Raw genomic sequence first — 27,137 nt, forward strand, 5'->3', positions numbered from 1 at the left:
TTTGAAATACATTGTCTAAACACATACAGCTTATTTTGAAATAGTGCCTTTTTCGAAATAGTTATTTCAAAATAGGTGCTGTTAAGACAAGCTATGTCTACATGGCCCCTCCCTTTTAGAAGGGGCATGCAAATATGGCCAATTGGAAATGCAAATGAGGCATGTAATTAAATCTCTTGTGCCTCATTTGCATATTCCCACATGCTCTTGCTTCCAGAAGATACATTGTCTGATGCCACAGCAGCCATGTGGATGGGGTTTCTTTGAAAATAAACACCCTTTTGAAAGCAGCCTTCTTCCTAATTTGTTTCAGGAAGAAGGGTGCTTTCAAAAGAGGGGTTTCCGTTCGAAGGAAACTTGTTGACATGGCTGCTTTGGCTTCTGGAAATGGCTCCAAAAGCCAGAGCATGTGGGAACATGCAAATGAGGCACAAGATATTTAAATCTGCACCTCTTTTGCATTTCTGATCTGCCACATTTGCATGCCCCTTCCAAAAATTGTATGCACATAGTGTATATGACAGCAAAGTCATTTGAAATAACACTTGTTAGTTCAGAATAACTTCGCTGCATAGACGTAGCCTATGGATACGAGTGGGTGTTGGATTAATCTCTCCTCTTATCTCTGATTGTAGGTCAGCATAAAGTGACGTTGGCTGGACCACGTGCAGAAACTTCCCCATCTATGCTGCAACTGTTCCCCAGAAAATCTGAAGGAGACCTCAATGTGGAGGGCTATCAACTTGTCTCCTTTCATCAGTACTACATTTCTTCACAATTAAAAAGAAAACACCCTGGAAAATAAGGTACCCACTAACCATAAGTTACTTCATTGCGACTATGGAACCACAAGTCTCAGTGTCTGCTTTAAAGGAACCATCCCATGAGTTGCTGAAAAAATATTTGTTTGTTATCTATCTGAGACCTCAGAAATACAAACAAGTTCTATTTAATTAGAAATCTTACTAACTCTTTATTTCCCTGGCAAATTAGCGGATGCTAAATAGCAAAGAAAATCATTGCGCAGTACCTATGTCATGTTTATTAAAACTAAATTTTCCCCTAGGCGGTGTCATTATGGTGAGCATCAACTTAATTAATAATAGCAAGAAACTTATAATCAGGTATTGCTGTTTTTTTACACTGCATTGAAGACTAGTTCAACAGCAGGTTTTTTGGACTCATGAAACAAATTAGCATAAGATAAAAGTTTAATTAAAACAAATCTAAGAGCCTGACTCATCATTTTATCTTGCAACTATTTACAACTATTCTATTAAATGTGAATCCCTCTGACATTTCCACTTTATTCAGAAGCAGTCTCTATTTCCCTGTAATTACTAATAAAGATGGGTAAAGCACCACTGCCAGTTTTACCGTCCTTATTTATGTTCAGTGCAAAATAAAATCCACCTCACTTTGCATTCTTCCATGACAACTCTCCCCTTCTGGGATTAAAGAATGTTTCCTTTCCAGAAAGTTAAATGTAAAAGCAACAACAACATGATATACAAGTCATCTGATGACTTCTGGAGCCAAAATGTATAGTGTCAAATATATATAATAAATTATATTAATCACGTAAGCTGTTATGACATAAATGGAAATGCATGGGTATAAATCAGCACTGAATTGGGCCTGATAGGTCTTCTCATGCTGAGAATGCCACAGGTTTAGCTTTCTTTCTTTGAAAGCTATGGACATTCTCTTACCTTACCCCACTGCCCCCAAAATAATTTGGAAGAGCAAATAACAAGGTAGAGACTTCATTCATGCTACAGTGGCATTTGTATTTTTTCCAGCTGAAGGATACCACAGCTCAACTCTGCTCTAGCAATGGACTCTTCATGCATGCAGATGTCTACTCAGATGGAGTAAAGTGTAGAATCAGGCCCTATTTTTATAAAATAAAGAAATTTCACCTAACTGTATGGTGTGTGGTTACATATAGATGCTGGTGTGGAGACCAAAGACGTAGGACTGTGTGTTATTGCTAATAGTGACGATGTTGGATTTGTGTGCAGGTCCATGCACTGCATTGGGGTGTAAATGGAATCTGCAAGCATGCATATAGTGTAGACAATGAGGCAGAACAATGGAAACAGGCAGAGTGACAGTGGATGGGAAGAAATGACATGGAGACCGGACTTCAATGTTTTGCTTTGAGACCCTTCCAAAAATTGTCTCCTCTCTGAGTAGCATGAGCAGATTGGAGTGTTTAAACAACACGATAGACCAGTGATAGGATACTTATCATAAGGGAGATGCTGGCCATGCGTTACCAGCAAAACCAAGACTGAACATTGATGGAAGTGAATACGTTTCCTAACTTATTTTTCAAATTCAGTCAAACTGTCACGAGTGACTAAAAGGTGTGTTAGTGTGCATCAAGCACCAATAACATTAAGCACAAATATTGTAACTGTGATATAGTCTATGTTGGCCTGTGCTATAATCCTGTTTACATATGCTAAATATCCCACGACTCCTTGCATTTGCTTCAGTAAACATTTGGCAGATACGAAACTTGTCAAAATTGAGATCCATTTGTTTTATGTCTTAATACGAGCAAGGGAAATGTGTAGGATACAGTGGATGGTTTTGCCATCGTGGGGTTCCATAGCTATGGTGGGGTCCTAGATGAAATGCACATCCTTATCTTGGCACCTGACTATCTTACCACAGTGTACACAAGCTGCAAAGGGTTCTTTCTGATGATGTTGTGGATGCTAGTGGATCACAAGGACCATTTCACCAACATCAGCCGGAAAGGTGCACGACACATGCATCTTTAGGAACTCCAGTTTCATCAGAAAGCTGCAGGATGGAACTTTCTTCCCGGACCAGAAAATTGCCATTGGAGACATAGAAATGCAAATAGTTATCCTTGGAGATCCAGCCTAGACCTTACTCCTCTGGCTCAAGAAGGCATACACAGGCAGTCTGGACTGCAGGAAGGTGTAGTTCAACTATGGGCTGAACAAGTTCAATGTGCTTTTGGACTTTTAGAGGCAACGGTTCAGAGTTTATTAACTTGGTTATTTGTCACCAAAGCAACATTCCTATCATTGTGGTAGCTAGCCATGTGCTCCATAATATCTGTGAGATTAAGGGGGGGAAATTTCACGCCAGGGTGGAGAGTTAAGGCAGATCTTCCATTAATTATGAGGAGCCAGTCACCAAAGAGAGCACATCACAGGGTATTGCTAATCAGAGAGGCTTTGAAAAACAGCTTTATGAATGACCAGACAGCAAAATAACCATCATATGTTGCTCTTAATGAGCTGCCCCATATAACGTGCTGGCCTGTAAACCCTGTAATCCTCCCCACATCCCCTGCGGAACACCGGCAAGATACTGTTGTTGATAAATCATGCGTTTTTATTTAGGGAACACAAGGAAAGCAGAGACAGAAAAGGAGTTCAGGGAAGGAACTTTAGATGGGGTAAGCAAGCGCATGTGGCATTTTGCAATCCCCCTCTTCAGCAATCACAAGAGTGGGAATGTCAGCCTCCTGTTCCAGGAGATATCCCTGGGGTTTGAGTGGAAGGCTGTCCTTGACTCCCTCTCCACTCCCAACATTCGTGGGTACCTGGGAGAGGAGGCTGTGGGACATGGTGAGGAGGGCAGGTGCTTCAGCATGGGCTGAAGGGGGCTCTGTGCTTCTATCAAGTTTGCCAGCAGCTCTGTTTCCTGCCTCAGGAGACTTATCTCCTCCTAAGCCTTGGCTTCTTGTTCCCTGAATGTTCTTCTCTCTTCACACTCCATTCACCTCTCCTTTGGCTTGTCTACACTTGCCCCGAACTTTGAAGAGGGCATGGTAATTAGGGTGATGGGAGATGACTAATGAAGTGCAGTGGTGAATACGCAGCACTTATTAGCCTAATTCTCCCCCGTGGCAACTTTGAAGTGTCAAAACTTCAAAGTGCCGGTATGCGTGTAGCTGCGGGCACTTCAAAGTGCCTGGGTTACTTTGAAGTACCTTTACTTCCCAACATTTTCAGGAGTAAAGGCACTTCAAAGTAGTACATGCCTACCGGCACTTTGAAGTTTGACACTTCAAAGTTGCCATGGGGGAGAATTAGTCTAATGAAGTGCTGCAGATTCACCTCAGCATTTCATTTGTCATCTCCCATCACCCTGATTACCATGCCCCCTTCGAAGATGGGGGCAACTGTAGACCCATCCCTCATGTTCCATCCTCCTCTCATGCTGCATCTTTCTCTTCCATGCATCTAATTGCAGGCTGTGTTTGTGGGCGGATTACATTTGCCCAAGGAACATGTCATCCCGAGTATGTTTTCACCTTTGGATCTGTGCTAGCTGAACAGCTGGAGGAGCCGGGGGTGGGGGTGGACAATGGACTCGCTCTTGCACCCTCTGTTAAAAATAGCGAAGGGCAGACATTAGCGATACATTGTAGAATGCATAGCGCAATCTCATGAAAGAGCATCTGTCCAACACAATAGGCATATGTTATGAACAAGGCCAAAATTATGCTATTAAGTGCCCACTATGTAGCAGGTACAGCACAGAGATCTTAAGAGAGCTGTTTGACTTGGTTTGTTGGCAGGTATGGTAAGGAACAGTTTGGGGCTTGCTCTTTTGCTTCCAGTTTGGAAGTATGTGCAAAACACGGTTTGCAAGCAGCACCTCCCGCAGCTGTGCAACCGTCTGTATTTGCAAAGGGAGGCCATGGTGGTGCAGTGGCAGGACAGGGCAGGGCACAGCAGGAGCTTTTGTGGTCACTGCATGTTCAGCACACCACCCCTACCCACCACATGCCAGGAGAGAGCAACTTTGCCTTCTCACAGGAGCCTGTGAAAGGGAGTGGGGCTGGGCACCTGCTTCGCTGGGGATGAGCAAATGGAGGTGTACTGCATCAGTGGTGTCAGTTACAGAGCTTCCCCTGCTTCATCCTGCTTACTGTGCATGATATCAGTCTTCAGCAAATCACACCGAATTAAAAGGAGTGGATGCTGACCAAGAACCTTGGTGCTATGCTGCAGCACTTTGTACTGCAGTGACACCAGATCACTTGGTGTGGAAAGCTGTCCTGCCATGGAGGACGGCGTAAAGCAGGCCTCCCCAGAACTTTGTGAGGAGGGTGAAAGAATATCTCTGTGGAAGCTTTATGGAGATGTGCAGGAAGGATTCCTGCTCCTTCTTCAGACACGTTAACAAACTATTCCAGAGAGCCCTCACTGGGTAGGCAGAGATCGCACCCAATTGTCTTAATCCATTTGTAGCATGAATAAAAATGAGAACTCACCAGATGTACCCTCCCTGTCCTCAGGGCTCATCAACAGTACATTTTGGGCTGAGGGGACTGGCTCTACAGTTAGAGTTCCTGGCTGTTAGTGGAGTGAATGGCCTGCTCACCTGCTGACCATTCTTCTCATCCTCCTACCCAATGAATGTGGCTTATTATTTCTTAATATTTAATTAGAACACATGCCAGCTTTATTGGTTTAGAACAGTTTGAGATCAGTTTTCTTAATTTTTTACTTTTTCCCTGATGTACCACGACAAAGCTGTAACCTTAATACAATATGACATTTTAATGGATCTTATGAAACCAGAATTTGCATTATTGTGGTATCTGAGTCATAGTTACAGTCAGTGTTCTCTTTTCAAAGCACAAATAAGGTGTGTAGCATTTATGAAACAATTTGTTTTTATGAAGCATTTGACATAGAGTGACAATAGTTAAACAAACCGTAGTGAAGTGAAACACTGCGAATGAAGTGCCTTGCAGTTTCATTATATTTCACAGGTTCTTAATTTAAGAATGCTGTGATGGCTTTATTCCACATCCCTGAGTATAAGAATGATATTCTCAGTGAGCTCTCAGCCTGATTAAACATTTTGAATAACTTACAGAATACAAATGTCAGTTAGATTTGAATGCCTTGTGCAGCTTTCTATCATCCTAATCAGCAGAGAAAAATGTGGGGAATATTAATTAAAGACTGTATGTAATATACTGCTTGTTGTATGAAAATTATGTAGATTTTGTGTTTAAATAAATTTTATACAACCTTTTCTGGAAAGTTATTGTATTTTTCTGCTAATAAACCAAACTCCAGATAACAAAACAATTACACCAAATTATATTTCATTCAGAGAAATGAATGTAAATTACACATGGCATTTTAATAGTGGATTTGACATACATCAGTGGATGGGACTGGTGGAAGGGCTTTGATTTTTGCAGACCAGATGGGTGACTGCCATGAAATTTCTCCCTATTTTTTTTCTAGTTTCACAGATATTCATTATCATGAATAATGATCTGGAGCCTGTAATTAAACTAGCATCGTTATCTACCATATGTGAATCATTCCTTGCCTGTGTTGCTTATAACGATGTTTCCTGTTCTAGTCACAAGCAGAACCATATGGGAGTCCTCTAGTGCTGAAAGATGTACCTGGCCTTGTCTGGATATGGTTATCACCTCTATTGATCAGAAAAAAGTTCGGTTTCTCTGGAAGGTAAGCAGCCTTGAGATGAACTGAATTGAATAGTTTGTTGGACCTCTAAAGATAGGTCAGGTGACTGCAACCAGGAATACCTTCTCGTAGGAATAGTTGATGTCGTGACTGAAGAAGCCGCGTCTGCACTATCCATACGATTTTGGAGAACAGTCTTGGTGACATGTTCTTCAGCAATTATTGCAAACTCCTGTCTACAGTTCTCTGTTAACTTATCGTGCATTTCATAAAGTTCTCCCAAAGTGAGAAATCATGACGACTCTGGAGTGTCTGTTGGTTTGAAACTCTGAGGGGCAGACTCCTTGGGGAATAAAGTATCAGAGAGGTAGCCATGTTAGTCGGTATCTTCAAGAACAAAAAGAAGTCCTGTGGCACCCTATAGACTAACAGATCCTAACAGGTGCCACAGGACTTCTTGTTGTTCTTGGGGAATAAAGTTTGCAACCAGACAGATCCAGCCTCTTTGAATCTTTGCCTTTTGGTGTTGATGCTTGTTGTGCTTGTCCTTCCCACCCACTGGCAGCTGCCAGCATAAGAGAAGATGGGGAAGAGGGGAAGGATAAGAGTAAAAATGGTCATACCCTTTTTGAGTGGACAAAGTACCTTCTCTCAACTCACTTTATTGTTAGGGGCAAGAAGGGGGCAATATCTTGGACTGGTTTCATGATGGCTTCAGTAATTGGCACAATCTGGCTGGGGGCTGCTGATACCAGCATGTCCACCTACTTGTGAGAGCTTTCACACATCTCTCCTGCCTGAATGCTAAGTACAGAGGCCACCCTTCTGAGAAGATCTTGATGAGGCCTGCAGTCCACTTCCAGTGATGTGTCACTCGACAGGTCAAGAGCCACATCTTGTGACAAGGACAAGGATGCAACAGGCATTTGAGGTGATGGCTGGTATATGACTTATGTTGGAGAAGCTGCCCGAGTGACTTCTGACTGCTTGGCAAAAGTCTTTCAGGGATAGCCTCAACAGACCTGGCATAGGCCCTGAAGACCGCAATACCCTCTTAGCAGGCAGTGAGTATTCCAGGAAGAGCCTTGCCAGGATGAGTTCCTAAACCAATCCAGTGTCTTTATTAAGACCATAGTCTTATTTATTTTTGGCTTATTACAACAATCTGTAAACCCACTAACTTCCCTTTTTGTCCTACACCTACAGTGCTGTTAATGGGCCACTTCATCTTGAAGGGGCCCTTAGAATATATGCTAACTACTTATGATAAACCATCTGTTTTATCTTATATTTCACTGTGACTTGCGGAGTACCTTTCCCAGACCTGAAGAAAAGCTCTGCATTCTTGAAAGCTTGTCTCTTAACGCACAGAAGTTGGTCCAATGAGAGACCATTTTTGGACATTTTGGCCATACACTAAGTTATTGATATTGAAGGGTCTGATTTTACTCTCACTTTTACACCCCAATTTAAACCAGACAGCTCCGGGGTGTTAGTAAATATTACATTTTTATGATTTTATATGACAGACTCTGGTAATTATTTCATATGCTAGCCAAAATCCTTTTTATTCTGTATATCTTATATTTAGTGTCAGACACCTCTTCAAACTGAAAAGTTCTTTGACTTTAATTGAGCCTAACGGATGATGGGAAAATTACACTTATTCTATTATTGAGTTAATCTTTTAAACCTGTTGTTTACCCTGACTTTAATGTAGACCAGGTGTCAAGGGAGGAGACACCTCGAACTTATGAAAAATATCAACACAAATATGTTATAAGCAAAGCTGAGTGATTGGTAAGGAATAATTCATACTGTAGATGGGTTCTATAATGGATGAAAGAATTACTCCATTGAAGGAGGTTTTTAACTTGTTAAGAACAGTCCATTGTCATAGCAGTTAGTACATACGACCAGATTAGAGATTCCGTTTTGCTCATTAGTCAGGAAAACTGTGGATCTGAAAGGAGATTGTATTACTAATTAGGAAAACAGAATACGTGGTAAAATTAATTATGGGAAAGTATTTTCCCCTTCAAAATAGAGTTTGACTCTCACCCTAGAAAAGGATAGAGGGCTTGGAAGTTACTTTGGAGAGTGCAGATTAGAGAAGAGAGACACAGAGGCAAGCTCTTAACCTCACACCAATGGTGTGACTGCACTAGTTTTGGGAGTAAGGGAACTTTGAAGTTCGGCGTGTACTTCGAAGTGCCTGTGGCTACACTGCCTGTCAGTGCTTCAAAGTTAGCAACTTCAAAGTTCCTGCGTGGCCATTATGCTAATGAGGTGCCGCATATGCACCACAGCACCTCATTAGCTTCCGCTGACCTGCCTGCTTAGCATGGCCCCTTTGAAGAAGGGGCTAGTGTAGATGCAACCCAAAGGTAGTAATATATCTTTTCTTTCTGTATCCAGCATAGTGCTGTATTAATCCTTGATGATCTCAGATCATTGTTAAATTCAAATATGCAACAATGGACTTCAGAATAGCTAGTCCAGATTTGCACTTCTTCAAATAGCTGTGCTCTGTAGGAGCTATTGCCTGGACAGTAAGCAGAATTTCTCAATACTGTAAAATCTATAGTGCTGTGAAATAAACTGCTGTTGTTGGCTGCGTTCTAGACATTTCTGAAATACCTGTAAGATTTCTTAATTTCTTCATGTGTTGCCCCCTTCTCCAGAGCCAGAATTTCATATAATGCTTCTCCTGATGTGGATAAAGCCCGTTGCCTTTGTTCAGCCATCTTATCTGTGCATTGCCAGCGCTGCTAAGGAAGGAAAAAAGAACATCTAGGATAGCAGATGTGGGGATAATATTTATTACTGTTAATTTTATGACATTTAATCAGTTTTTAAAGTTGATTTCTAAACTATTGTACATGTAAGTAAAACTGGGGAAGCATATACCCTTCCAAAGAAGCTACGGACTCTTTCTCTCCTCAAAAATCCATTTTAAAGTGATTTTCAAAAATGCCAAAAAATATAGCTTGGATTAGATGTCGAATGTCCCAAAAAAAAAGGCCCTATCCTGCTCTCAATGAAATTAACAGGATTGCAGGCAGAATCAGGCCTGAACTGAAAGACCATTTCAGCATAATTGATCAGTTTGATTTCCACTTTTCTTTCAAGTCCTACAAGCAAACTTCAGTCTTTCCCCAGGGTGAAAGTAACTTTAGTTTCTTACAGGTACTCTTGTACTGCTCCCTGGGATGGGACTCAGGGCAGGGATTTGGGGTGTGCGTTGGTAGTGGTAAGGCTCAGGACAGGGGGCTGAGGGTGGGGAGGCAGTGCAGGACTCAGGGCTGGGGTGTAAGGAGGAGCAAATGGAAGAGGGTTGGAGTGTGGCAGTGGGGGTGGGGGTGCTAGAGCCAGGAGCTGGGTGTGTGAAGAGAGGTTCAGGGCAGGGGATTGGAGTAGGTGGGGTACAGGAAGCAGGGGCAGGAGGCTTGGGGCATGTGAGGGTTCAGGGCAGGGGGTTGGGGCATGAGGGAAGATGGGGGGGAGACCTTTACGGAGGGTAGGGTGGCTGAAGCCCCCCGGATTCCTGCTTGCTGTTCCCCTTTCATCACTGTCAGGGAGCGAGAGAAAAGTGCATAGCATAGGTCACTCACTCCTCTTCCCCCTGCCTGCACCAGCCAGGAGGAAGGGGAAAGCAGAGACACAGTGCACTTTCCTCTCTACCTGACAGGGACAATAGGGAAGCGCAAACAACAAGCAGGGCTGGAAGGAGTGGGGAGGGCCTTCAGCGCCCACCCCTTGCCCTCCCTAAAGAGAGCTCAGGGGACAGAGGCTTAGGGAGTCTTGGACCTTTGCATCTGCTTGCTGCTCAGTGTGGCAGCCTGCAGGAGTGCCCAGGGAAGCCTAGCTTGGAGCGCCTCCCAGCTCTCTCTGCAGTAGCACACTTCAGCAGGCTCCTACTGGAGTGGCACACTGGGGCACATCACCTTACTTTCACCTCTACCTCTCACTGAGATTACTGGCTCCTTTCAGTGGGATGCCGGCTTTATATCCCCAACTGCCCTCTATAGAGCAGATTTCTGATCACTTTTTGCTTTCAGGGAAGCACAAAGGGACTAGACCAGAGGCCAGGGACTGAGCCCAATGTACTGTATTAGAGAATTAAACTTCTAGAATAATCCTGTGGAGGGTCTCATCTTCAGAGGTCATGGCTGTGTCTTACAGTGCAACAATTCCTAAAAACGTCGGTGATAAATTTTTCCGCTGGGCCCCTCACTTGCCTGGCACGAAGGAAGGTTAAATGCAGAGTAGTCAGTGGATCCACTCTTATGCAGATCAGTCAGCCATTACCTCATGCCTCCTGCAGGTGGATTTGGCATCCAAAGTACCATCCCCAGAGTGGCTCCACAGCCACTTTTCAGAGTATGAGGAGAAGTGCTCTTGATCCCTGCAGAATTTCTTTACATGCTTTTGTTGACACCTGCACTTGGATTTGGTGTTGAGGGAAAGATCTGCCTCTTTGACCCCAGAGAGGCCGCAACAAAGCTCTGACCACAATATAATGAAAGGAAATTTCTACAGTGCGTTGGGGGCTTGCGTTGGAGACAGACATTTCCGAGAACTAAAAGACTGACTAGCATGTCAAATGAAACTACTGCTCTGCCATTTCTGTCTTCTCACTACTGAGTTAGAAACATTATCCTGCCTTTATTCATATATTATTTACTAGGACACATTTTGGTTCAGATTCAGCTTTGTAACAAATTCAACTTCCTTAACTGCATTCAGTTGTAAAATAATGACAAGCATGCTACTAAAAATTTAAAAAATATGCTCGTCGAATGGTTATGTAAGATTACACACAACATAAACTATGTAACTGACAAAACTTATTTCCTTAAAGAAATGTTATTTACATTGATGATTTCTTTTCATTAGTTCTTATTCAAAGAAATATATGCAAGGGTCAAGATTCTGTGAATTACTGAAATTCATACCTCCAGCTAAAATAAATTTCATAGTGCAAAACTACCAATAAATTAATGGAAAATAATAAAAAAACAGTAAGAATTACATTATTTTAGGCCTCAAATATTAATTTACCATCTACATTAGTGTTATTTGTTAAGAATTACACAACTGTAACACGTTTAACATGACACTAACATTGGGACCCATCCTGTTAAAGCTTGGGTTAATAAGAGAATGATGTGCCCCACTGACGTCATCAAACCTCTCACAACCAGAAAATAGTAGGTAACAATATAAAGTCACTGAGCTACAGCACAGTTTAAAAATTGATTGCACCATAACAGAGGCAAAACCCAAAAAAGGTAAATTAGGACAAATCTTACTTTAAAGAATAGCAAACTAACCTACTTTGTACTTCCTCACAAAGCACTGTCTTTAATGTTTTGTTATCGAATCGCTAAATTTTCAAGAACTTAATCAGCTGTTCAAACTTTAGGATAATAACAAAGTCACCCTGATTATCCTTCATGTGTAAATAGTGGAAGTTTGATTATTTACTTTTAGTTATCCTGTAAAAATATGAGAAGAATAATAAAAGAGTAAGATAGTTAAATACAGTCAAACCATTTTTCTAAAGCAAGTTGAAATTTCTTTATTAACAAAGATAAATATAGGCACAGTTCCTGTTTCAATATTAGATCCTATAACATATGGCTGAGATTCACTCTAAAATAGTATTCTAATGTAATATTTTTGTTTCAGTGGAATAAAGAAAGGAGAATATTATTAACTTCCATGAAAGCTGACACAATATTTAAAAAGACAAGTGATGTAATGGTAAACAATTACCAATCTCATTCCCATTTAAAATAATATGATAATTTACTACATTTTCAGCTCATTTAGATTTATGTTATTATGACAAAAACGAAGTCTCATGGTTCTAACAACATATCTGTTTCTAAGACTGTTGGAACTGCCACCCCTTATCTAGACAGTCCTTTGTGATAACTTACAACATGTCAACTCAATGTCTGGACAATCTTTGTTAGTGATCTATTACCTCAAAAAGAAAGAAAGCTAGAATCAATAGAAGAAAGTGTTTCCATACCTGAAGCACTGTCCCGTGCAAGAAGGCTGCTGCTTTTCATCCTTCACATTCAGGGTTAAACAGGTCATTGGAGTCTGGTTACTATTTGTGTGTGCGTGTTAGTCTAGTATCCAATTGGTTCTCCCTCTGCAAGACCTATGAAAGAAAGAATAAAAAATTAATGAATACCAAGGTTGCTATTACATGACAATGTATGACACCAAAAATATACTATATTCATGTTTGATTATGTTTCTTCCCTTGTTCTGCTGCTGTCCAGCTCTAACAGATATATTGAGTTTGTTGGATTTCCTCCTGTCAGCATTTGCAAGTTGTCTAACGATACTGAACTCTCACTTTGAGACTTGTTTTCTAATGTTAGTGGTTGTATAATTTCACTTCCAAAACACTGGTGAACTATTACAGGGGTTGCCCCTTATTAAAATTCAATCACCAAAGAAGAAGGAAGTCTGAGGTAACTTTGCTGCCACCATTGGAGTTCACCTCTTGTTTTCCAAAGATACGTTTTACCCTGGAGTTCATCCAAAAAATCCGATGGAGCAGATTGTACCAGATGTAAGGTACCAAGCAAGGAAGCAATCTCCAGAAGAGGGCATCCTTGAGCTCCCTGAAAAGTCTTCATCCCTCATATAGGCTGCTTCCACACACGCCACTTCCCGACAGAGGTGGCATGGCAATGAGGCAATTCAAAGCAGGCTAAAGAAGCGCTAACGTGAGTATTCAGCACCTCATTAGCATAACGGAGGCTATGCAAATTTCTGAGTGCAGACTTTGAATTGCAGATTGACAGCATAGATGGGGGCAGGTTCGAAATAAGCACCCCACTTCGACATTCCCTTACTCCAAACTAGTTCTGTGGGAATAAGGGAATGTCGAAATGGGATGCTTATTTCGAAGCTGCCCTCATCCTCACTGTCAATCTGCAACTTGAAGTCTGTGCTTCAAAATTCACGTAGCCGCCATTATGCTACGAGGCACTGAATATTCACATTAGGGCCTCACTACCCTGCTTTGAATTGCCTTGCTACCATAACACCTCTGATGGGAGATGGCATGTGTAGAAGCAGCCAAAGATATTATAAACCAGTGGCGACTCATGAGAGGGCTCTGGGAAGCGTACCATCCATGTGTCACCTTCAGGCCCCCTCTGCCCAAGCCCTTCCCCTCCCCTGCTCTGCCCTTGCCTGCCTTTGCTCTGCCTCTGTCCCACCTGTCTTTTCCTCCACAAGCACTGCGCCACTTACTGTGAGCGCAAGGTTGGTCCCAACCCTCCCCCAGAGCAGCACAGCCCAAGAACTGTGCAAGCTGCTTTCAGGTCATGTGGCTCTGGGACAGGGTTGGGACCATTCCATGCTCACTGGAAGTGGTGCAGCACTGGCAGTGAGTGCAGGGGGGAGGGTTGGGCACTGGGAGGTGCATGTGACCCCCTCCCCATATATCACCTACATATTGGTCCTGATACAGGTTGAATTATATGAAATGCAGGTTACAGTCCTGCAAGTGGATTCTTGGAGCCCCACTGAGGTCATAAGCCGGTAAAGTCAACACAGACAAAGATCTATCTGTCTGTGTGCAACTGCAGGAATAGGGCTGTATACAATATATTTTTCAAGAATAAAATATAATAATTTACAAGAAAGATATGTCATATCTGTTGGCCTAGGGGTGATGCTTTCCATTTTGATTGTGATTGTTAGAGAGTATGTTTCTTTTTTAAAAAGGAAGCAGCTCTGTGAGATCTGTTCAATAGTTAACTTAAAATAATTTTATATTCTTCTTCTACTCAAGTCTATTGTTTTTGTTTCAAATACTGCACTAAATATCACCCGAGGACAGGCACCAAGCTTGGAAAATTTTAACCTGAAAGACTGAAGTTTCAGATAGTTATAGGAAATTGAAAATAGGGTTGGAATGACTTTTTAAAAAACCCTTAATGATGCCAGTTATAAGCACAAGAAAGTAACTTGTCTGTTCAGTGTGTTTGTACTCAAGTTTTGAATGAATTCATGTATTGACAATTACTATAGATGGAATATATTCTAGAAAGAAAAAAAGCTATCATGTAGCACTTTAAAGACTAAAAAAATAATTTATTAGGTGATGAGCTTTTGTGGAACAGACCCACTTCTTCAGATCATACCCATACCAGAAGAGACTCAATATAAAAAGCACAGAGGTCCAAAAATTGTTATCAAGGTTGGCAAATCAGAAGAGCAGAGGGGGCAAGGGGCAGGGTGTGTGTGGGGGAAGTTAAGAGTTAGATAAAATATCAAAGTATGTAAAAGAGTCCTTATATTGGGTCAGGTAAATGCTGTCCCTGTTCAAACCACGTTAATGTGTAGAATTTAAATATAAATGTTAGTTCTGAGCCTTCACTCTGCAGACAGTTATTAAAGTCCCTTTTCAGTAGAGCACAAACTGTCAGGTCTTTAACAGAATGGCCCATTCCATTAAAGTGCTGGCTGACAGGTTTGTGCATTTGGAGATTTTTGATGTCTGTTTTGCATCCATTCATTCTTTGTTAAAGGATACCATCCCTGATGTTACCACAGCTAATCTGGTGTCTGACCTATGTAACTTTTTTCTCACCCACAATTATTTCCGATTAGGGTACAGTTTATACCTCCAGATTAGTGGCACTGCTATGGGTACCCACATGGCCCCACAATATGCTAAGATATTTATGACTGACTCGGAACAATGATTCCTCAGCTCTTGTTCCCTATTACCCCTCCTTTACTTATGATACATCAATGACATCTTTATCATTTGGATGCATGGTGAAAAGACTTATAAGCATTCCACAGAGACTTTAACAATCTGCACCTCACCATCAACTTATGCCTTGACCACCACACACGAAATATACATTTCCTGGACACTACAATACAAATCACTGATGGCCTGATCTATACTACTCTCTACCAGAAACCCACTGACCACTGCACTTACCTACATGTTTCTAGCTTCCATCCTGCACACACGACACGATCCATCATTTACAATCAAGCCCTGAGATACAATCACATCTGCTCTGATCCTACTGACAGAGACAAAAAACTACAAGACCTCCACCAAGCATTCATAAACCTGAACTACCCACCGGGAGAAGTAGAAAAACAAGTCGACGGGGCCAGACAAATACCCAGAAAACAACTACTCTAAGGCTGTGTCTACATTACCACCTTCCTTCGAAGGAAGGAGGGTAATTGGGGTGTTGGGAGTTTACTAATGAAGTGCTGCTGTGCGTATGCAGCACTTCGTTCAGCAAATTCCCCCGCGTGGCAACTCCGAAGTTTTAAATTTCAAAGTACCGGCACGCGTCTAATTTTGAGGAGTCAGGGGACTTCGAAGATGCCCTGGCACTTCGAAGTACCGGAAGGTGAGCCGTGGCTGGACACGTGCCAGTACTTCAAAGTTTAAAACTTTGGAGTTGCCGCGGGGGGGAATATGCTTAATGAAGTGCTCCCTATGCATGGCAGCACTTCGTTAGTAAACTCCGAACAGCCTCATTACCATCCTTCCTTCAAAGAAAGGTGGTAATGTAGACACAGCCTAAGATAGGCCCAAAAAAGCCAATAACAGAATACCACTTGTTATTACCTACAGCCCCCAACTCAAACCACTGCAACGCATCATCAGAGACCTACAACCTGTCCTAAATCATGATGCTACACTCCAGAAGGCCCTGGGTGACAGGACTGTTCTTTCCTATAGACAACCTCTCAACCTTATGAGGATTTTCACTAGCAACCACAGGCTATACCACAATAATACCAATCCTGGAACTTTTTCTTGCAACAAGCCTTGTTGCCAACTTTGTCTACATATCTGTTCTGGAGATACCATCACTGGACTTAACCACGTTAATTACAGAATCACAGGCACATTCTCCTGTTCCGCCACTAGCATCATATATGCCATAATGTGGCAACAATGCCCACATACCATGTATATAGGACAGACTGCAAACCTTGATAACACTTTTTCTGATTGTCAACCTTGATAACAATTTTTGGATCTCTGTGCTTTATATATTGAGTCTGTTCTGGTAACGCTATGGATCTGAAGAAGTGGGTCTGTCCCACGAAAGCTCATCACATAATAAATTGTTTTTTTAGTCTTTAAAGTGCTACATGACTGCTTTTTTGTTTTGATAGAATACAGACTAACATGGCAACCTCTCCGTCACTTTTCTAGAAAGAATTTAACAAAGAGGTTATCTATTGCCTTTGTCAAAATAACATACCTTATCACATAAATATTTTTTTCCAGAAATCTCTGAAATCCTGTGAGTCTCTTCATCTATCCTGTTTTCAACAAAAACATTACCATTATTCTGGGATAAATGTTTGACATACTATTTTGTGTGTATGTAGCTCCCTCTAGTGTTGAAAGTATACCTTTGTAAACCATTAAGGCTTGGTCTACAGTCTACACACTAAGAAATTAGTTCAAATTTAGGTGACCAAGGCTATGGTTTCACTAGCGACTTTTGCAAAAAAACTCTGCTTTTGTCAACAAAACTGGTGGAACATCCACATACAAAATGTGTTTTGGTAAGAGTTTGTTGACAAAACTCAGCACTTTCACTGGCAGCACTCTGCCTCAAAGCCATGAGGCATAACACTGATGTCGACAAATACTGTTGACAAAAAAGCTGTGTGGATGCTCTGGGGGGGCCTTTTCTCAACAGACAGGGCATCCAGAATAATGGGCAGCCAAGTCTGCTGTGCTTCCGGGTACTTGTTTTGTTGAGAGAGCTGCCAGGCAGTCCGGACTCTCTGTTGACAGTGCAGAGCATTCGCCCAATTGGCTTTTGTGTGTGGCTGCACTCCGTCAACACAAGTTTTGTTGGGAAATCTCTTCCAACAATGACTTCCGTTGACAGAGATCTGTAGCATAACCGTAGCCTAAGGCTATGTTTATCCTAGATGTAGAAGTCGACTGCTGAAATGCAATTTTAGCTACACCAATTGCATAGCTAAAATTGATTTATTCGTGATCAACTTCTATGTCTGTCCACACATTGGAAGGTCGACAGGAGTGTTTCTCCCATTGACTTTCCTTATTTCTCACCTCTCATGAAGAGTACAGGGGTCAATGTAGACTCCTGGGAGTGTCATTTCACACATTGAAATGAAACCCCAGACGATTAACCCTCAGTGGGTTGATCTCCTGCTGTAGCGTGGCTCTAGCCTTTAGTTGAATTTATACGTAATCAGCCCACATTAAAGGGTCTGTTCTGTCAATTTTAAGGGCTTCAGAGGTAACTTTTATACTGCTGCTTTTCACAAGGAGTAACTACAAATCTGAACCTGGCTGGATGACCTTAGGGTAGTGCAGATGGAGCACTGTGAAATCCAACATTCTTGGCCTCCTACATGTGTCCCACAGTGCCCCAGTGTAATTACTCTGGCCATCACTTTCAGCTCTGCTGCTCTCCAGGTGTGCAGGAAACAACTCGGGAAAATTTGAATGTCACTTCCTGTTTGGCCAACATTGTGAGCAGAGCAGGTAGTACACCTCAGCAGCATATCTGGCTATGAATTGCCAGGGTCATCGATGAGCTCCAGCATGGCTCGTGCTGCAGATCCAGAACCTCATTGCTGTGTGGGGATATGAATCTATGCTGGGGAAACTATGAAGCAGCAAAAGAAATACAGACATATATGCCAAGATCTCAGAGGTCATGGAGGAAAAAGTGTATGCCAAGGACACCCAGCAGGGCCGTGTGAAAATAAAGGAGCTCAGGCTTATGTACCATAAAACAAAGAAAGCAAACAGATGTTCCGGGTCATCACCACAAATATGCTGCTTCTATGAGCAGCTGCACAGGATTCTAGGGAGTGAGTCACCCACCGTTGTTTTGGAAGACACCCAAGTAGTTTGTGGATACCTCTGAAGAAATTCCTCAGGAGAGTCTCTGGAAACAGCAAAGAGGACATGGATGAGAAAGAGGAGGAGGATGACAATGGTCAGCAGGTGAATGGAGCAGCTGATCTCACTAGCAGACAGGAACTTTCTGTAATGGTGGGTCTCACCTCCTTGTCCTAGGATGCTTTGCAGACATACCCTAATGGCAAGGAGGGCACTCCTAGTGAGTTCTCATTTTTAATAATGCTACAAGTGGGTTATGGCATTTGGGTGTGATCTGTGGTGAGTGGTGAATCTATATAGCCCAGGAACAGCTTAGTAATGTCTGTGTCTACACTAGTAAGTTCTTTCAAAAGATTATTTGACGGCTTTCAAAAGATCCACCAGAGCGTCTACACACCGAAAGCATTCTCTTGAAAGTAAGTCAAATAATGAAGCACTCCTTTGGAAATTGCTCTTCCTTTCCCATTTCAGGAAGAGCACCCCTTTTCAAAAGCTGCTTCCAAAAGAAAGCATGTGTAGACTCTCTGCAGGCCCTTTCTCTCAAAAGAGCAGTCCTCACGGGGTCTGATTTTTCAGTCCCCAGCCCGTTCTTTCAAAAAAGCGGGTGTAGTATGGATGCTCTCTTTCGAAAGAGCGGATCACTCTTTTGATCTGCTTTTTTGTGTGTGGATGCACGCTTTTGAAAGAAGCTCTTTTGGACGACATCTTCTGGAAGGGCTTCTTTCGAAAGATCTCTGCAGTGTAGACGTAGCCAATGTGTCTGGGGATTTAACGCCAATCCTCCTTACACAGCTCCATGTAGCTCTCAGACAAGTATACTTTAATTCTTCTCATGAGATTTTTGGGGAGGCCTGCCTTATTCTGACCTCCTTGATAGGACACCTGTCCGCACCAAGCCACCAGTAGGTAATCCACACCACAGAGCAGTGTATCATAATGATTGCCCTTGTGCCTGCACTGATTCAGGTTCTGTTCAATATCAGTTTTTCTTATTCTAAGCAAACTAATATCCCTTTTTGCAACCTAGATGAAGCAGAGGAAGGAGCATTAAGCTACTATAGGATAGCACAAGCGGCTCCACCATGCCCAGAACACCTCTCCCCATTCCCCAGGCTGCTGAGGGGAGGGAAATTTTCATTTATCCCAGCAGAGTAGGGAGTAGAAGCATACCCAGACTGTGAGAGACACGAAGTCCCAAATGCACAACTGCACTGCCGTGTTTCTCCTCCCCATCCCCCTTTCTTTCCCCATGTCCCTGGGAGGAAGGGAAAGGCTCAATGCCCCAGCAGAGGAGAAGAAGAAACACATGGTGACCGTGCCTAACACAGCACCTAGGCACCTCACCGTCCGTGTGCAGCAGGCACAGCTGCAGAAGCTGCTTTTGCAATCACAGGCTTGGAAGCACGTCCCCAGTTTGTGCATTCCCATGGATGGAAGCGAACCGTGTCAAGCGGGTCCCTTAAGATCTCTCTGCAATGCCTGTTGCACAGAGGATACTTAAAAGCCAAAATCTGTCCTTGCATCAAATATAGCCCTATTGAGTTTCACAGCAGTTCTTTCACGAGCGCTGGAAGCAAAGTCTGAACACCAAGTATGAAGCAAGCAGGAGGGTTTATTATGCACAGCTGATGGAGTGCCAACTTGCCTGTCAGGACTCAGTGGAGTACTGTCAAGCAATTAGTAACAATTCTCTCAATGGGTGGAGAGAAGCAATTGGATAGGCGTTAGCAGCAAGACAAAATGAGCACAATAAGCCAATAATCTAACAGGTTACACAAAAGAATTTGCCCATAGCTCAAATATCGTTTATCTAACACGTAGGCACTACTACTTAATGGTTTAATTAAACAATGCATGAATGGAATTCCAGTCATGAGGTCAAGCGAGTGATGGTGATTCTTCCCTGATAGGTATGCTCCAATGATGCATATCTAGGGATTTAAAGCAAAAACAGTAAAGGTAAATGGCAAACATACTGAGTTTGTTATACTTCGTTATACTTTGTTTATATCTCTAAGACTTCAGGTTGACAACAGTGAGAAATGTTTGGGTAGAGAGAGAGAAAATGTTCTTCTAGCCTAGTTTTGAGACCTTGAATGTAGCTGATGCTGGTTTAGTTACCTCTGGTTTAGACTATAAGGCACTGTTTCTGTTTGTGGCCTTGTTGAGGCCTGTAATATATGATAAAGGGTAGAGACAGCAGATTTTCACGAACACTGACTACCTATGAACCATGATAAATGTTATGAGATAGTTAGGTGTCATATCAGACTATGAAATTTAGGAATGATGAGAAGGGGGTCTTAACACAAACCATAATATGCACTGGAAATTTTTACCCTACAATGAGATTCCTCTGAGTGCTCTTAAACCTATCTACAGTAAATGTATCTCCTTAATGTCTGGCCTTCACTTATGTTTTGTTACTCAACAATGGGCTCTTTGACCACTGCTTGCTGCACTCCCCCCACCCCTCAAGCCATTACACTGGCACAGATCAGCAAGAGAAAATAAATGCGGGAAGACTTGTTCATAACTGCCCACAAAAACAGGGCACAGTTAAATGCATGAAGGAGAACGACTCTGGAGGAGAGACAAGCTGATTGGGATGAAAGGAGAGCCCTCAAACAGCATGAACTGGAGACCCAGGAGGAGATGGTGCAGCTGATGAGGCAGCAAACAGAGCTCCTGCGGTGCCTGGTACAGGAGCACAGAGCCTCACTGCAGCCACTGATAAACCCCATTCTGTCCTCACCATGTTCCTTAGCCTCCCACCATCTGTACCCAAGAATACCAGGTGGAAAGTCAAGGGCAGCCTAGCATTCCACTCCCAGGGACTCTTCGGAGAGCAGAAGGATGACATTCCCACACCTGTGGTGGCAAAGAGCCCTTGCTTACCCACCCCTGAAGCCCATGCCATGAACTCCTTTAGTGTCCCCTGAATAAAAATAAGCTCGCAACACTAGTGCTTGTGTTGCACAGGGTGTGGGAGGGGGTTACAGGCTTTACAGTCAAGCACACATCATTCAGGGATACCTCCTTAAGAGCAACAGACATGACTGTCATGTTGCTATCTAGTCATTCATAAAACTGTTTTTCAAAGTCTCCCCAATTAGTAGTGACCCTCACTGTTCTCTCCTGATTGCCCTGGTATCTGGCTGCTCATAAGTACTGGCCTGGTGATCTGCCTCAGCCCTCCAGCTTGGCATGAAGTTTTCCCCTTGCTCTCACATACATTATGAAGTACACAGCAGGCTGCCATCACAAGGAGAATGTTGCCTTCAATGATGTCTAACAGAGCCAGGAGGCTCTTGAATCTGGCTTTTAAATGGCCAAAGGTACATTCTAGTACCATTCTGCTCTTGCTCAGGCTGTAACTGAACTGCTCCTTACTGCGGTCCAGGCTGCCTGTGTCTGCTTGATAAGCCAATGGAGAAGAGGTAAGCTGAATCACTGAGGAACACCACTGGCATCTGCACATCTCCAATGGTGATTTTTTTTTTTTTTTGGTCTGGGAAGAATGTTCCATTATGCAGATTTCTAAACAGACCAGAGTTCTAAAAGATGCCCATATCCATGCACCTTTCCTGACCATCCCAAGCTGATATAGATGAAATGACCCTTGTGGTCCACCAATGCCTACTTCACCATGGAGAAGTACCCCTTGTGGTTCAGGTACACTGGGGCAACATGGTCTGTTGCCAGGATAGGGCTCTGAATTGCATCTATCACCCTGCGACAGTTAAGGAGCCCCATCAATAGCAAAACCATATACTATATTGTGCACATATCCCGGAGTCATTGTCTTTCATAGCAGCAGGGTGCTGATAGCCTGTGATCCCTGGATGTTGTCAGCTCACTCTGCAGATTTGCCCACTCTGAATAGATAGCCCATTGACCGATAACTGTCTGGTGTTGGAAGCTTCCACAGAGCTATTGCCACATGTTTCTGTCAGAGCAGACCTCATTTTTGCATTGCAGTGCTTCAGGGCAGGGAAAAGCAATTCCAAGTGCAGTGTCTCACAGGCAGAATTGGAGTGAATCAGCTTGAATCCTGTTTTGGCCTGGCTCTTCCATTTTCCCTACATGTTCCTTGGTTTGTAACAGATTAATAAGACATGAGCCTGGATCTGGTAAGAGAGATAGGTACACACACAAAGACACTGGCATCATATATTGCATGCTTACTGCCTGGCTGAACCTTTGGGCCATTCTCTTCCATGGGCAAAGAGAGAGATCAGACAGCCTTATAACTCAATTTTCTCAGCATGCCTGATAAACAGTCCCAGGCCTTCCTACTTCTGGATTCTCCTCCCCATTCTCAAGATTAAAAGCAGGCCCCTAGGCAGGGTGTGTGTGTGAGGGGTGTGAATCCACCCTCACAGTGGGCTACAGGGCCCTGTGAACTCTTCGCCTGCCAAGCCTCCGGCCCCCACCTTTCCCTGCTCCACTGTCATGCCTCCCTCCAGGTCCCCAGCCAGACTGGTTGGGGATTTTACAGTACTGGAGAGGCCATGGGGAGCAACCTCCTGTGGCTGCTGCTGAGGTCGACCACCACTCCCTACCCCTTGCCCTGGAGAAGCAGGGCTCGTCCAGCCATGGGAGCTGGTGAACCACTACCTGACGAGTGCTTGGGAGGCCATGGGGGGCAATCCCTTGAGCCTGGCTGCATCTGCCACCTCCTGTCCACATCTCCTGCTCCCTGCTCAGGTAAAATTTGTAATCCTCCCCCCTCCTGGACTGGGCAGGAGGTGGGATGCGAAGTCCTTGAGCCAAGTGGGGATGGAATGTTTAAGCTGAGTGGGGATGGGGGGAATCTTTGGGTGGAGCCAGGGGGTTCAGGCTGAGTAGTGGTGGGGTGGGGTGTTTGGGCAGAGCCGGGGACTTTGTTCAGGTTGAAGGGGGATATTGGGGCTTTATGGAGGGGTTCAGTCTGTGCAGGGACAGTAGGGTGGTTGGGCTGAGCAGAGGGTGGGCGGATCTTCAGGCATAGTTGGGGTGGTGTGAGGGGCCGAATTGGCCGGGATCCTGGAGGAGAGGGGTAGGGTAACAGTGGCCCCAACGTGCCCAGGCATGGCTGCCAGCAGCAGGGATGCTGTGGGAGAAATGCAGGGCCTGGTTGGCTGGAGGGAGTGTCGGGGTGGAGGGTCCATCTAGAAAGCCAGAGATGAGGGCAGGGGAAGGGCCCACATTGGGGGGGTTGGTCCACATGTACAAAAACAGCCCCCTCAACCCCCCCCCCCACACACACACAACATTGCTGCATATGGCCTGCAAAGGAGAGCAGAAACCCTGGTTTTACAGGGACAGCAATCTGAAGAGTGAGACAAGAGGCAGTGATGGTGGTATGCATGAGGTGACCTGGGGAGGAAAGATCTGCATTTGTGTATGGAGGCAGGGAGAGAACTGGGAAAGTGATTTGGTGATTGTGGTTGGGTTTTTGAAATGGTGGCTTCTGTGAAAAAGGTGACTAAAGTACGAATAACTAAGTAAATCATGATGAGGTTGACGGCTAAGAGAATGAGAATGTGGGAGAGTGGAATACGCACTGATGCATATATAAATGCTGTATATAAATTTCTCCACCAACTAGACTCCTAGATTGGAAGCAAAAATGGATGGGATACCTTTGGCGTTTATTTGTGTTCTGTCCTGCCTCATCTCCCTACCTGAGTCACTCACTCACTCGCCTGCATTGTTTTTCCTATTGCGGTTACCTTGCCTGGGATCTTTCGGTTCCATTTATTTGAATATATAAAAAATTATAATTTATTTTAATATTTACAGAACTACTACTAAAGATATTAAAAACTGGAATATGACAAATGCTTATTAAACACGTTAGTTAAAAATAAATAAGGAGAAGATGTCAAATAGTGGAGGTTGGTGAAAAAATGGACTGAGGATCTCACTTTTGTGCATTTGTCTGAGACCCACTATTACACCCTAACTCTGGCTTGGGAACAACACATGGCTTTACACACAATGATAGGTCTGCAAAGCAAGGAAGTTCATAGCAGCTATAACTAGCTTCCCCCTTATTAATTTCTTCTCTTTTGGCTGAGTTTTGTCTAAAATGTGCTTGAGTGTTTGTGCCCTTACTGAACTGTGAGTTATTTATGAGATTAGCTAAAAGTCCTCTGGAAATGTGGAAGTATTCTGAGGCATTTACCTCAGGTGCTTCTTTAGTCCCCATGTCATCTTGATAAGTTCTGTAATTATAATAGAAATATGACTTTTATTACCAAAGCTTTGTCTTATTACAGAATGGTTACTTACTATATTACGGATTCAAAAACAATTCCACCATTTAATGAATGGCTTATTTTTAAAGTAGCTATATATAGTCTATGTCGTTGGAAAGAAGGCATTCTGTCTGATAACTCATCTGCAATAATATCCATGCAAAAGTAGTAATTAGCGTAAAGGAACATTCAGGTCTCTGAAGTCTCTGAACATATTGTGACATACTTGTGCCGCTGTTCATATAGAATGTCTCAATTCAGAAAACCAGCAAGTTTTAAATAACCCCTGAGAACAGATAAATTGTATAAAAAATTAAGTAAAATGGAGGAGTATGAATTTTGCATGAACAATGTGCTATATATTTAAATTTCTCATGATGATGATGGCCATAATTTTACTCAAAAAGTTGCTCACAGTGGGTCTTCCTAGATAGTCCATATAAAATTAGTTCAAAAGCTGTTGGACTGCTTGGCATGTACTCTATTCAATATATATTTTTCCTGGAAATGAAAGCAAAGTTGCTACTTAGACAAGAAGTTTTCAGGTACCTATCTGGGCTGGGCTGTGAGTGGCCTGTGGGCACCAGTCAATTCCCATGGTGTGCTCAGGAAGCAAATAGTGGGGTTAGGCTCAAATGAAGCTGGGTCAGGATATCCAGAACTCAGAGTCAGGTACCACATTACAGACAGTAAGCAAGTAGCACAGTCAGACTCACGCCAGATCAGGATCTACAGTTAAGGTTCAAATGAGGTAAGGTTTAGAGGAGATGCAAGCAGACAGTCTGTACCATTGAAGGAAAGCACTGTATGTTTTATCAGTGGGTTGGGTTGGGTGATTGAGGAACGAGGACTGTATGAGCTTTTTACAGTGATTTTAATCCTAATGATCTTTGAATCTATCATCTACAGGTTGTCTACTGTTCTCCAATTGGCTAGCATTGTGAATAAGAATCACAGAAATATGGGACTGGAAGAATTAATTCAATCCTCTGCACTCATATAATAACTAGAACATTCCTGACATCTTTGGGTAGCAGGTTCTTATGTAGGGAATGTGGCAGAAGGAACGCAGTGCTGCTGAAGACTGGGAGGAATGAGTCTCCCAGAGGTCATCTGCATAAGAATGCAAAAGGTGTGCATGTGTGATACCTTTTCAGGCAAAGCCTAATGGGTAGCAAGTAAGCCATGAGATTTGGTCTATTGTAAACATGTAGTTGTAAAATCACAATTTAAGCTGACACTTAAGGTGGGAGTTGTGAGATCTCACCAATGCTCTGGGTTGTTGTGGGGGACAGGGCAGTCGCCTTAGCTGTGTAAGACATTGATTACACAGGGCTCCCTGGTTTAAAGCATTGTAAGAGAGCAGGGGGAGGGGGATGGGTTGAGCCAGCTTGCTGAGTGCCTTGGTCCTGCCTATGCCTTGGCCATATAGCTATAAGCCTGGCTTGACTAACCCTCCCCACCTGTTAAAAGATAAAGCTGAATACTAGGGTGTTTGTGAAACCCCACACTAGAGATACCAAGAGCTGAAATCACAGAGTGGCAGCTAAGGCCACACAGAGCTGAAATCACTGGGTTCTGCCTTAGGGCAGTCCCAAGCAGTGGGGTTAGGACTGGCGGACAACAGCAGAACCAGCGGGCGGCCGGTAGGAGCGGCGGCGGCAGACGACGGCGACCAGCGGGCGGCTGGTAGGAGGAGCGGCGGCAGCGGCAGACGACGGCGACCAGCGGGCGGCTGGTAGGAGGAGCAGCGGCGGTGGCAGACGACGGCGACCGGCGGGCGGCCGGTAGGAGCGGCGGCGGCGGTAGACGACGGCAACCGGCGGGCGGCTGGTGACAGCAAGGGGAGGCTACAGACAAGTGGACAGCTAGTATTGCCCTGGTGATGTATATGTGGGCTTTGAGTTTGGGACTGTACCGCAAAGGGTACACCCTGTAACTGTGTGTGTGTGAAAAAGGGCCAAGAGCCCCAGCAAGAGACTGGGTTCTACTGCATATGGGGATGGTATCTGGGTAAAAGGGGTTTTGTCTCTTCTGTGCTGAGATATACTGCATCTGTCGCTGTAACCTTGGGGTAGGTTACGGTCATTAAACAAGCCATTTCTAGCTCAGACTCTGTGCTTGCGAGGGGGGGGAGAACCGCCTTACAGGCACCCAGCACGGGGGGTGAAATTGTCCCAGGCCACTGGGTGGGGGCTCGAGCCGGTTGATTGTATCCTTGATAGGAAAACCCCACAAGAGTTGAACCCGGCCCTTCTGGCAGACATCTGGCGTTAACAGAAGGGTTACATAAGTGGGGGCTCGTCCGGGATATCTTTTGCTGGGTAGTACCCCTCGCAAGCACACACATATATATATATATAACATTGTAAGAAGCAGTTGTTGTTGCGGAATAAGTTAGAGTTTATACCATGGCTGGCCGTATGCTAGAAGAGTGGTGTGAGGAGTTGGGTATTGACCCTAGAAATTGTCTATTAGTTTTAGGGATACCTGAGGGTATGGAAGATGGCACAATTG

The 27,137-nt window shown here is 43.6% G+C and overlaps 1 protein-coding gene and 1 pseudogene across 1 annotated transcript in view; one reads left to right on the forward strand and one right to left on the reverse strand.

Moving 5' to 3' along the window:
• The window catches only part of DNAJC5B (DnaJ heat shock protein family (Hsp40) member C5 beta), a 33,758-nt gene extending 24,559 nt beyond the window's left edge, over window positions 1–9,199 (reverse strand). The window contains exon 1 of the mRNA XM_074985446.1: window positions 9,093–9,199. Within this exon, the coding sequence (XP_074841547.1) occupies window positions 9,093–9,199 (107 nt within the window). The remainder of the gene's footprint in view (window positions 1–9,092) is intronic.
• Window positions 9,200–9,938: 739 nt separating this feature from the next.
• Window positions 9,939–21,297, forward strand: LOC142008257 (myb/SANT-like DNA-binding domain-containing protein 7; annotated as a pseudogene).
• Window positions 21,298–27,137: the final 5,840 nt, after the last annotated feature.

Source organism: Carettochelys insculpta, chromosome 2, assembly GCF_033958435.1.
Source record: "Carettochelys insculpta isolate YL-2023 chromosome 2, ASM3395843v1, whole genome shotgun sequence".
NCBI lineage: Eukaryota > Metazoa > Chordata > Testudines > Carettochelyidae > Carettochelys > Carettochelys insculpta.